At 33.0% G+C, this 13,690-nt stretch overlaps 1 protein-coding gene across 4 annotated transcripts in view; it reads right to left on the bottom strand.

The window, feature by feature from the left end:
- The window catches only part of LOC117310664 (ubiquitin carboxyl-terminal hydrolase 9X-like), a 145,557-nt gene that overhangs the window by 72,235 nt on the left and 59,632 nt on the right, over nt 1-13,690 (bottom strand). For all 4 annotated transcript variants that reach the window (XM_033850373.2, XM_033850374.2, XM_033850371.2 and 1 more), the window contains exons 15-21: nt 9,220-9,307; nt 6,342-6,684; nt 5,107-5,202; nt 4,484-4,695; nt 2,925-3,165; nt 2,468-2,617; nt 1,547-1,667 (exon numbers count right to left, since the gene is read on the bottom strand). In XM_033850373.2, coding sequence (XP_033706264.1) covers nt 1,547-1,667; nt 2,468-2,617; nt 2,925-3,165; nt 4,484-4,695; nt 5,107-5,202; nt 6,342-6,684; nt 9,220-9,307 — 1,251 coding nt within the window. The remainder of the gene's footprint in view (nt 1-1,546; nt 1,668-2,467; nt 2,618-2,924; nt 3,166-4,483; nt 4,696-5,106; nt 5,203-6,341; nt 6,685-9,219; nt 9,308-13,690) is intronic.

The raw sequence follows: 13,690 nt of genomic DNA, 5'->3' as shown, positions 1-13,690 counted from the left end.
GGAAACACAAATATCCTTTAAGTACAAATACTGCAAAACGTTCATAAAATAAAACAGAACTATACGTAACAGAAAAAAAAGTGAAAATGTTACAATAAGCTAAAAAAGTCAACTGAGAGCTGTATCAACATAATCTTCAAAAAACCTGTAATAGCTTAAGAGAGGCAAAACAATAACTAAAATGGATTTTGTAAATCCAATAGCACATTCTGATGCATAAAAAATTTTCAAAAGCACAAATAAAAGAATGAGAAAAATATGAGCAAAAAATTTTCAAATCACTCACATCTGAAGCAACTCATCTTTTGACTGACGAAATCCACTGAGTACCCAGCACCCAAAAAACAAAACAACAACAACAACAAACAATTCACCTAAACCTCTTCTGATGAGTTCATCAGAAGAGCTCAACTCAAGGGCTTTAAAAATAAACTTAAAAGGCTTCTCCACAGAAAGAAAATTGACATACAAAAGCTTTAGTCTTCAAAATGGTCAAAACTGCTATGAAACTTTATTATAAAGGAACAAACTTTCATCCTTTAATGCTATACTCAAACTACTATAAGCAAAACAAAACAAAGCAAAAAATACTCCTATAGTTAAGAGTTCAGCTGAATTGAGAAAAGTCGTTTTTTTATTTAAAAAAAATCTGCTTCCCATGTACTCCCCTCCTTTTTTAGGGGGCTATGTTTCAGCAAAATAAGGACTGACTGAAAAAGTCCCAAGACAAAGGTGTACTAGAGCATCCACAATACAAAAGTTGTATAAAGAAGTCCAAGAAACAGACTGGAGCAAAAGAAGAAAATAAACAAAAACAGGACATAACACATCTGACCATGTTGAAAACTGTTTTAAAAATTACTGAAGGGAATGAGGGAGACTTAGTAATGAATACCACAGAAAATCTAGCAGATAAAAGGGGGGAGATTTTAAAAGCTAGTATAAATAGGTGGGTAACCTAGGAGATTACAATATTTTGATATATAGTCTGTTTGTAACGTTAGTAGCATTTTTATTTTTAGCATTTTTATTAAGCCAAATAGTTCTGTAATATTTACAGTCTTGAAAATATGAATAATTTATTTCAGCAAAATTGTGAGATGACCAAAAAAGGATGTGAAAGTAAGAAAGTCAGTATATAATATCTAAACTTGACATAAAAAATTAATAATGCAAACATACTGTTTAGGGATAAACTGTTATACGCAATAATGAAACCTAAAAGATAAAAAGTCTTTTTTTTGAAACAGAAAGGCAGGATGAGGATGGGTGAGGTAGATTACTGTTTTTCATATAGGATTTGAAGAATCCTGAGTTTCTCACTTGTGTGCATTAGTTCACTAAAAATATTTTTTACATTATATGTTCCTAAATATTCTTTAATCACACATAGAAAATTTCTCATCGGCAATGGTATGGATGACAGATGATCAATATCATATACTACACCACAAAGTGTATCTCAAAAGAAACAGTATTTGTCTGTTAGGTACTTGTCAGCATTTGGAGCACGGTAGAGAAGGGAGTGGGGAGGTATTTTTCTTACCTGGTGGCATAAGTTTCATAAGTATTCTTGCTCCATCTCTAAGAGGTGGCATGTTCAGATTGCTACCTAAATCAGCAACTTGCCAAAGGAAAGAGATATATCTGGGATGCTGTGACATTATCTGGAATATAAAACACAGAAAGTACATACCTATAAATTATGTCAAAAAATTTTGTTATTCAAAATAACCTATACTAAGTTTTCTACTTATCAATCCCATCTTTTGCTTATGCCACGTTTACTACCTGAAATTATCTGCCTTCCCTATCTTTTGACTTTTTACAAACCAACTGATTCTTCACAATGCAAACTCAATCATTTTGTTAAATAAGCCTAAGATACTCTAATTTCTTTGTGACACATTTTGTTTTGTAAACCATGAATTACACACAGCTCTCAGATGCTGTTTATACAAAAGACACTTCCCCCTTCAGGGGTAACTAGTGTTGATTAAATTCCTAATCCAATTGTCACAGGGACTCAAATTCCTCTCACGATGAAGTGGCTGGTATTATTCCAGCTATGATTCTTAAGAAGGATGGGTAGAGAAGAGTAAGAAAGGGAAGAGTTGCTTTAGATGTGAGAAGTATTACTAAGAATCTGAGAAAAACAGGAGATTGTACGTTTCTGTAAAAATGGTTCCAAATGAAAGACTAATATTTTCTAGAGATATATATTTAGTAGTATTGTAGCTCAATAGTGATAGATTAATTCTATGCAAATATAATTCTATATCCATGGGGAAATTTTATTTTAAAATCCAACAACTAAGAAATCCAACAAGAAGTTAACAGTTAACTGTATATTTATTTGACATTCCCAATCTTTAGAACATGTAAACTTCTTACAAAAAGAACCATTTTACACATTTCTCTGTATTATCAAAGAAGAGTGTAATCCTTACACACACTATCTACTCACCACTCCAGGCAAACAACTTTCCACTTCTGGATTAGGACCATCACTGTAATGATTACAATGGTTTCCAGGAGATCCAGTTGAAGAATCAGAAGAACTATCAGGGCTGGAAGGCATATTGGAACTTACTTGTGTAAGTTTGGCTGTAATTACCTGAAAATGATAGAACAGCAAACACAATGGAAAATGCTTCCACAAAATGCAGAAACTAGATATATCATAAGGCTAAAAAAAGATTTCATGCTTTAATTTTAGAGGTACAATTTAAAAGTTCTATCCAAAATAATCCCTTAGTAGCTTATCTCCTCCACAACACAACCCATCTTACTTAGGGTTATAACCCAAACACCTAACATAGAAGACTGTACACAATAGTTAGATGCTCAAACATTAATAAACAATTAGAAAACAGCCTCAATGTTTAATTTTGGGAGAATATTTGAAAATTATATGTACTTACTGATTTATCTTTTAAGTTTAATTGTCCAATTAGCTTTCTGTCATCTTCAGAATCTATCAATTCACCACCCACAAAGAGTTCAATTTTTGTATGGGCTACATTTGCTTTAATACGATTGAGAATACATCGTCTTACTGAACCAACTGTATCATTTGTATGAGACCATATGTCCAAGTCATCAACCTGTCTGCCATGGTTTGGAAATCGAACTATAAGAGAGAGATGTTTACCACGGAATGCTCTGCAGGGAGGGGAAGGGGGGAAACACAGTAATATTCAGTAGATGGCCAAGACAAAAAGCTGGGAATTTAACATTTCCTAACTAAGTAAAAGGAAGACGGTTAGACTAATTTTGTTTTTAGGATACACAAAATAAAAAATTTTTGTTTAACTGTAAACACTATAATTAATTTTGAAAACACAACATAACTGTAAGCCTTTGTTGTTAATCTTTGCCTCTATGAATGCAGAACAGAAGATTTCTACTTATGATAAATTAATAACAGAGATATGAATAAAATATCAATTAATTTTAAGCCATAAAAGGTCAATTCACCGAGAGTTTTGTTTGTTTGTTTGTTTGTTTTGCGGTACGCGGGCCTCTCACTGTTGTGGCCTCTCCCATTGTGGAGCACAGGCTCCGGACGCGCAGGCTCAGAGGCCATGGCTCATGGGCCCAGCCGCTCCGCGGCATGTGGGATCCTCCCAGACCGGGGCACGAACCCGTGTCCCCTGCATCGGCAGGCGGACTCTCAACCACTGCGCCACCAGGGAAGCCCAAGAGTATTTTTAAATGTGGAAGAAATGAACTTCACCTCGAGAGTGTCAACAAAAATGTCAAAATGCATGTTTCCACTAAAAAATTCTTTGAATTCTTAAAAACAAAATTCACCCTAAAATATTTCTCTTGATATATATTCTCTTCCCACAGGTAAGATACAAAATAAAAATCACATTAAAGTAAGCAATTTTACATTTTCCATTTAAAAAATGATCACAATTTTTAAACATCTGATGGTACTTAATCCTACAAAACTTTCCCCCAAACTAGAAATGCCATTTACACTATTATTAAATAATTTAATATATTGCTTATTTAATTTATAATATATCATTTATATCACATAATATATAAAATGAAATGATTTAGTGATTTATATTATAGTTCCTATATTTAAAGAAATTTTAGTAAAGACATTTAAAAATATTCTTTGTGACATTTACTAAATAAGCAGCTTTAAAGAATTTTATTTTTAACAGTGTAAACAAATAATATCAAAATAAAAACACATCAAACTGCAAAATACCAGAGCAACACTCAGTGGATGGTAATAGCTCAGAGCACAATGCCTCTCCATAATGTAACTCAAAACTTCCTATTTTTAAAAAAATATATCTGTAAGGTGCAAATAATGTTTTTAAAAGGCAGGATATTGACATCCAGAAATGAAAAATTTCTTTATGGTCCTTTTAATCTATACATCATAACTTTCCCAATTAACTGGTTAAGAAAAATAAATAATTGCAAATTAACACCAAAAGATCAGTTTCTTACAAACCTTGACATAGGTAGAATTGTTCTTTCCTCATGATAATCACTATCACATTCATTTATGTATTCCCTTAAAACAGTTAATACTCGAACCATTCGAATGGCTTCCTGTCTTGCACAATTAATACTGTCTTTGTCACCATCCAAAACACACAATGTATCATATGAAGCTTTCAAGCGATCAAAGCAAGACTGAATGAAGTCTTCATGGATAACCACCTATAAATATTGGGCCAAATAAAACCAGTTCAAACTGCTTCAAAATTTAAAACTAAATATGACATTAATCCAATTAAAGACAGTAAAATTTCAACTTCTAGGTAACTCCTAAAATTACGTAACTCACATTATGTATAATCAATAATAAAACACAATAATAAGAAACACAATAATAAATAATTACATTCGAAATGATCGTAACCACGTAAAAGTAATTATCACGGAAACATTCACTGAGTTGGCATTTGGTAAGGGACAAATGTGCATTAAATACTTAAATACTTTTGACAAGAGTTAAAAAGTTACGTTTCTAGTTTTCTAATTAATTCTAAGTTTAAAAAGATTCTACTAAACACAAGATTACTTTTCAATCTACCTGGAGTGGAAGTTTTTATGTACTTCAATCCTCACCTGATTGACCTGTAACCTGGGGCCAAGGTTTGTGTATATCTCTTTAAGGAGATCTATAGCTCTGCTTGCAATATCATCATTACTCTGAATTACAACCTAGATCCAAAAATTAAAGTATTAGTAACATTCAAGATGTATTTTCATTTGGCACTTAAATTCAAATTATATCCTCAATTTAAAAAAATTCAATAATTTAAGACTAAATTGATTTTGATATGCAAATCATGTAAAATTAAGTAAATGGAATATTAAGAATTGATACATACAAGTTTTCTCAATAGAGCAATTTGCTTTAAAATGAAAACAATAAAAATTGTGAAATTTTCAAGGAATAATTCAAATAAGTTAAAAAATTTTCCATGAAAAATCATTCATCACAAAAAGCAATCCTGTCAACTCCAACAACTTCTGCACATCTTTGTCACTTATCTAATTACATCAGAGGTTTTTACAACATGTTTAGAATCCTATGCTATGAGGGTGTTTCAGGGCTGACACTTTGAGAGGTTTGAGGAGGGAAAAGGAGAGGAATAGAGGGAGACTGAGCTGAGAAAAAGCCTTGATTTTAATGAAAGACCAAGCAAACACCTTAGCTTACCTGTGGTTTAGAAATAAAACCAAAAAACCCCACATCCATAACACAATATAAGCTGAAATGTAATAGGTTAGATTTTTAAAGATGGAAACAAGATTTATTTATAAAGATGGAAAAAGGCTTAAGCATTTTACCCTCAGGTACTTTAATATATCACAAATTAAGGAATATCATAAAGGTATTAATTGAAAACTCCATTCAACTAATAGTCCTCTGTTCTGTCCATCATTCATTGTGGCATTAAATGTACAATAAACCCCAAGATATAACTTATGTAAGGTAGCTAATGACCTTCATGAAAGGAATGTGAAAGATCTGCAGGCAGAAAATGGTTACTGTATTTGCATATACCTGAAAAAATTCTAAGTACAATAGATGTTTCAGTGGCAGATAGTTAAAGAGAGGGGCGAGAGAGAGAGAGAATGAACCCAAAGTTAGTGGCAAATAAAATTGATATAACAAGAAGCTGAAGATGAACAGTTCCCACCCATGCACTGTCTCCTATCCCCCAATTACTAGGAAAAGCATCAACAAGGATAAATACATGTAACTTACAAGCAAAATTATGACTCCTTAACCATTTTTTAGAAACCACCTCAGGTACAGTGTTTGCAAACAGGAGTTCCAACTTCTCACTTACCCTCCAAAGGTAGTCTAATCCTATTAGCTCCAAATCATCCATCATATAGGCTCTTCTTTTTGCTACTAGTTTCCCTTCTCGACAGTTAACAGCTTTGAAGAATCGTTCAAAACATTTCATTCCATTTTCAGTTAACAGGAAAGGATCAAGCTGAAGCACATTACTTTCAAAGAAGTCCTTATTAATATCAGGATCTAAGTCTGGTTCATCCCCCATTAACTTGGAATACCACTTAAAACAGGCTTCACGATCACAAAGGTAAACTGCATTTTCTGCTAGGCATTTCCATATTTGTTTTGCCTGAGGAGCACAGAGCCACAGTTGGCCATCCTTCAGTAAAAATCTTGGAAAAATTTAAGAAATCTGTAATTAGGTCTATACAATTTTACCCTCAAACACAATTTATTTCAATGCGTCTAAAATAATTCATTTAGCACAATCACATTTTAATTACAGCTTAAAAATGTGTTCTTTCAAAAAAGCTTATTTCTTAACCATGTATCTGGCAGGAAAAAAATATCAGCTATTAAATTCATTTATTTAACAAGCATATATTCATGGGGCAACTATTATACTCGAAGAATTATGCTAGATGATGTGAGCTAAATACAGAAGCTTCTTTCTGACTCTCAAGAAGTTTAGGCTTTGAAACCAGATCCTGACTTAGCTCCCTGCATATATGGTTTCATTGCAAAATAGGGTTATTACGTTAGATGACTCTGACATAACAGAATGTTTTTATAAAATAAAGCTTCTCAAAATTTTTTAATTTCTAAAAATATTATACTCAATACCTGCACACAGTAAACAAAACAGTCTATGTAATTTAAGCTTATTTCTAGGTCAGTGATCACTATAATATGTTTATCAATATTCAAGATGTCCTCTGGTGCTTTTTAGCTGTGTGACTATTAGGTGTCCATTAAAATAAGACTACAATGAAGCTGATCATTTTCCTTCAATCAGTGTCTTCCTTCAGTTAGACTCTAGTTTCTCTTAGCACTCTTCTACTTTCTCTGTGTGTTATTTCTATGAATGATAATGAAAGAAAATGTAAGTTAATTTTAATCTGAATAATTTTACATTTAATTCTTAGTTAACAAATGGTGGCTTCATTTCTAATACAGTATGGTGTATTCATTTAATGTCAGTGGGTTTCTTCTTTTGGGTCTTAACTGTAGGTCTTTAATATCTCAATAAATCTAGGTCTGAGTATGAAGGTGCCTTTTTAGAACTTTTTAATTCTATCTAATCTCTCCAATTTACAAATGAGCAACATGAGGGCCAGAATAATAAAACACCTTCTCCTTTAGTGAACTACACTACTACGTATGTATAGAGCAGGAACTACAATAGGTCTAATTCTAAACTTTAACAGAATAAGTAAATTCTAAACCATTTTTCTGTGTCAGTAAATCTAAGGGATACAGTACACAAATGTCAATAATAGTGGCCCACTGTGGGAGAGAATCTAGATATGAGGTGGCAACTTTTTTTTCCTTGGATGTTTGGGGGGTGGCGGGGGGAAGAGCACTTTAAAAAAATGTCATAAAATCTGATGACTAGATTTTAATGTCATAAAATTTGATGACTAGAATTTTTCCTAAGTTGGAATGTGTAAACACTTGCATCAGAGAGATCAGATCTATCTGACAGATTATAAAATTCTTAAAGGTAGCTATGGATTGACTTAGAAAATAGGTTGTATGTCAATCTAAATATTCCCCATAAATTACATGGTTCAGCAACAGAAATATAGTATACAACATACTCTAAAGAGAAAATTCCCAAGAATAAATATGTATGAAAAATAATAAATACAAGATTTTATGAAAAACTGATAGCCTGGGCATTCTTTCCTAACATACTTATGATTTAAATATACTTTTCTGCTATGATATGCTAACTGAAATTCCAAGCAACCTCGTTATTTAAGCTACATAGCCATATCCATACACATAAATAGACACGTCATTAAAAGCTAAACATTACAGGGCTTCTCTGGTGGCGCAGTAGTTAAAAATCCACCTGCCAATGAAGGGGACAGGGGTCTGGGCCCTGGTCCAGGAGAAGCCCACATACCACGGAGCAACGAAGCTAGAGCCCATGAGCAACAACTACTGAGCCTGCGTGCCACAACTACTGAAGTCTGCATGCCTAGAGCCTGTGCTCCGCAACAAGAGAAGCCACCACAATGAGAAGCCCGCGCACTGCAACGAAGACTAGCCCCCACTTGCCAACTGGAGAAAGTCCGTGCACAGCAACGAAGACCCAACTCAGCCAAAAATAAATAAATTTATATTAAAAAAAGTTAAACATTACTGAGCAAATTCAGTATTATTTAGTTTTGGCTTAAAAGATAGGCTATTTTTCCTTATCTCCATCTTAAGTAATGTTATTATATATAGGTTTAGTTTGCCTTTATCAGTCATTGTTAGAATAAATAAAGCACCTAAGCATACCAACCACCCTTTACTGCCATGATAGCATTAATGTTCCTTACTGCCATGATATAGCATTAATGAAAATGTTCCCTGGATCATGGTTTTTCTGTCCTATAGTTCAAAGTATGAAAATGTATGAAGAATAAACTTTAATTTCTAACAGAAATAAACATAAGCTCCACTCTGAAATTTAAAATGTATTTTCTTCAAAATCCAATAAAAGAATAAAGTTAAAGATTAGCCAATAATTAAAAAGCATTTAATAATGAACACATAGGAAATGTTACATTAACTTTTGGCAATGGTTCTTATGTGGGGAAATACTCAGTTACAGGTGAAATGGCTACCTAAAAAGGACTCAGCTATGAAGAATGTTAACATTGCATTCCTTATGTATGCCTTAAAGAGAACAGCACTAATTGTTTAAAACTAACCTAAGGAAATTAAGCCGTTCTTGAACTTCTTGAACATGACTATATCTACTCCCAAGCCTCACAGTTTGTGGGTCATAGTCTTCATGGTCTGCAAATTAACAAAAATATTGCATTATACACATGTATATCCACATCACTGTTGACTTTAACCAAAAGAAGTTAAGAATCCAGTAATCATTTATTATTAATAGGCAACATGTAATAGATATATTTAAATAATCTAATTTTCCCCACAAAAATGAACACTTGCTTTTTACACAGTCAAAAGGAAAATGTGATATGTGCTATAAAAAATAATTTTTCAGCAGAGCCCTTCCATTTTTCATATATAATGAAACAATTCTGTGAGAAAAAAAATGACTTTATCCCCTTGACTTTTCCTTCTGTTATATTAACACCAGTTACTGTAGTATTTCTGCATACACAACATCATTAAGACAAAGTTACATATGTTATTGCATTTGATAACGTTATCATACAATTTCCTTAATCATCAGACTATGAATGTCTGGGGTATTTTTAAAAAATACATAAAACAAAACAAATCTAGCCTCCCATATGACCATGAATACATATGTTGGTAAGTTGGCCTATACTGAGGTTGAAAATTCTTTTTTAAATATAAAACTAGTAAGTACTCTGGACTTCTGTTATCAACTTCATATACTGGGTGAAAAATTCTCTCAGTGTTTGTCAATGAAAAAGTGAAGGAAAAATCTGAAAACACGTATTTTCCTAAAAATACCATTAATACTTTTTGTGTCTGAGATGCTTCCTTAAAAAAGGTATAACTCAAAAAAAAAAGGTATAACTCAACTAAAACATGAGTTTTAGAAGTCTGTCTTAGGGGACTTCCCCAGTGGTCAAATGGTTAAGACTTCACCTTCCAATGCAGGGAATGACGGTTTGATCCCTGGTAGGGGAGGTAAGATCCCACATACCTCACAGCCAAAAAACCAAAACATAAAACAGAAGCAATATTGTAACAAATTCAATAAAGACTTTTTAAATGGTCCACATCGAAAATCTTAAAAAAAAGAAAAAAAAGCCTGTCTTAAAAAATTCTCATAAGGTTGTTTATCTCAGTATCAAGCAAAATAAAAATCACAAAAGAAGTAGGAGGACAGGATAAAGATCTCTGCCTGAAAATAACCAAATCTGTTTGGGTGGAACAGAAGACAGTGGAAATAAATGCTTCAGACAGAGCTGCCAACCACTCAGGAATCAAAGATATTTATTTCAAAAATCTGAAGTTCTGGTATTTCTCAATTATGCATCTTTTGGAACTTGTATTATTGTCAGTACTGATGCCAAATAATTCTAACTGTATGAGCTCCTTTCAGAATTGGTAAAGGCAACCCAAGTCATCAAAATGGCAAGATTTTACATTTCAGAAAAACCTGAATTAGAAGTAAAATGTTGACTTGCTATAAAAGATGGAACATAAAGGATGTTAGAGATGTATCTGGAATTGGATTTGGGAAAGAAAGGCACATATTATCACTGCTTTACATTTCCAGATGCATGAGCATCTACTACCAGTTCTATAATCTTATTACGTCCTTGTAAGTCATCAACTGCCCAAGCCTCAGGCCTCCAAAAGTGTGGAAATTTATGTTCTACTACATACACATTTTCTGGTATTTCAAGAGTGCTGATCTTGAAGTACCTGACTAAACTTTATGCCACCACTTTGGCTGCTTTTTATCCCTTAAAGACCTCTGTCTGAAAACGTCTGCGTGTGTGCTTACTTGGCAGGATTTGGGGGTGGAGACACACACATATGCACACACAGAGGTAAAAGCATGGTACAACTTTACTTTTTCATATAATTTCAAGTGCAAAAATGATACAAGACTAGTCTTTACCCACATGTACCTATTGTTTATAATCTGTCCATTTGTTTTATCAGTATCTCTATTTATACACATTTGTATCATTTTGTGAACCATCTGAAGGTAAAGCTGGTCATTTTTACTCCCTAAAACTAGCCCTACTGACAAGGAAACAGCCATAGTACTTACATGATTTTAAGATTAATCCAAGACTAATTGAGCATATACTCAAATTTGAGCATATACTCAAATTTCATTAACTGTCTCAGTAACATTCTTTTTTGCTTCCCTTTTTCCCAATCCAGAATCAACTCTAGGCTCACATATTGCATGCAGTTGTTTTCTTAGAGTCTCCTTAGTTCTTCTTTGTGTATTTTTACCTTGACTATTTTAAAGCTATTTGTGTAATGCCATTCAATTTGCATTTGCTTCATGTTTCCTCTAGTTAGATTCAGGTTATGCATATTTGGCAAGAAATACCACAAAAGTAACGCTATATCTTTTCCCATATATCATTATCAGAAGCAAAGACATCAGTTTATCCCAATATTAATAATGTTAATTTAACTTAAATAGCTTACTTAAGGTGTTTCTACCAAATTTCTCCAACAGTTACTACTTTTCTCTTTGTAATTAAATATTTGTGGGAGAATACTTTGATACTATGTCACTGTTCTGGTCCTCATCAAACTTTCACTTACTAGTTTTATCATCCATTATTTTTTCCTACATCTATAGTTGACATCTGCCTCCATTTATATATTTTTAACACTGTGAACTCAAGGACTCATACACTGAAAAGGTTATCATTAATGGTATCATTATTTTAATGGCAAGTCAGAGCTTACTTCTTTTTGACATTGAGACATGATTCTCTAAAAACACTTTCTAGCATAATGATGTTCAAGTCTTATCCTGTACGTTCCTGTGGTAGCCTTAAAAAGTCATTTCTCCAAAGAACTATAAGCTTAGTAAAATGAGTAATATTAAAGATATTCTTTAAATTGCAAGATTCCACAAATATATTTAACAGTACTTCACAGCTAACAGGTATAAATGAGTAAGAATTACTACGTGAACAAAACACAGGATGTACATTTTAACACACCACGGTTGTTAAATGACTCTTGTAAATACATCTTTTTTTGCTGCCAAGTGGTCCTGATAATAACCAAGCATCATAATGAAAGCAAAGAGAATGGGAAGAGGTAATGCAAACTGGCAGTCCCTAAAAAAAACAGATTTAAATGAATTGCACTGTGTAAGTCCTAAAAACTTTGCTCAGAAATAGGAGAAAATGATACATAAAACTCTCATTAATTTCAAATCAACACAAAGGGTATCCTCTAATGAACTAAGCTGAAGTGTATTATGTATTTTGTTGAGAAACATTAAAAAAAAATCTTTAACTGTGATTCAGGAAGTACTGGTGCATAACTTCAATAAAAAGTAGCTCATTTTTACCTTTCACATGTAAAAGTTATGAAGAATTTTATGTTACTTTCTTGTCTAAGATAACATGAAAGCAGAGGTGAAATCAGCTGCTCATGACACTACAGAAATAATTTTTCCAAAACCAAAGATGCCTAGTAGAAATGCAACATAGTTATGGCAAATGCATAACATGGAAGAAATGAAACTAAGGAGTATCAGTGAACTCCAAGAACGTCACAATATATATCTTGTCACATGCTTGAACAGATCAATGTGCTGTTGAACAGCACAATGAACAGCACATGCAGAACAGCATGCAATATGCTTCTTAGACATAAGCAATCACCATAGTTTGTGTTATTATTTCTACATCATAGAATTCAATGTAAGTCTCACTAGAAAAATTAAGTTTGTCCCTATATTTAAAGGTCAACTGCTAAAAAGCACTGGTGAGAAACGTAAAATAATACATTAAGGAGGAAAAGGTTAGAAGCAGATGATATGAAATCAATTAATTCAGAGGAACTCATTAATACAACAAAATTTCAAGTACTTGCTATGTGTCAGGCAACATTCTAACAAGCATTAACTCCATTCTAGCAAGTATTAACTTATGAAGTTATAACTATTATTATCCTCATTTTACAGATTTGGTAACTCTTCTTTGAAGGCTTAAGTAACCTGCAAGTTATATAGCTATGAATGAGGCCAGGTTTTAAATCCAGGCAGTTGATAGAGCTTGCATTTGTTATCTCTAACTTTGCAAAGAAGCAATATAAATATGATACGGAAGAATGCTGCCGTTCTTGAGATCATGAAAGTGAGATAAACCAAGAGCACAAGTATAATCTGACTAAATGAAACAGAGGATCCTAGTGATGATGAAGTGCACATGTGCTCCACCTGACTGCACTGGCCAATTCGGACTCAATTTATGGCAATGACATTAAGTTAACAGAGGAATTCACACAAAAGTGAATAAAAATTATTGAAATTAAATATGTAGCCGACTGTACTTTGGGAAAAGGTCTTAATTGGCATGTAGGAGGACTCTACCTCCAAGAAAGCCTCAGGTCATAAAACCTCAAGAGAACTATACACAAATCTCTCACTTATGTTGCTGATTTGGGCTGCTCTTGCAAGAGAAAATAAACTACAGTTTCATTCCTATAGTGACTTCCCTGTCCTACCATTCTGCTAAG

The sequence above is a fragment of the Tursiops truncatus genome, assembly GCF_011762595.2.
Source record: "Tursiops truncatus isolate mTurTru1 chromosome Y unlocalized genomic scaffold, mTurTru1.mat.Y SUPER_Y_unloc_2, whole genome shotgun sequence".
Lineage (NCBI taxonomy): Eukaryota > Metazoa > Chordata > Mammalia > Artiodactyla > Delphinidae > Tursiops > Tursiops truncatus.
This window is presented reverse-complemented; position numbering and strand designations above follow the sequence as displayed.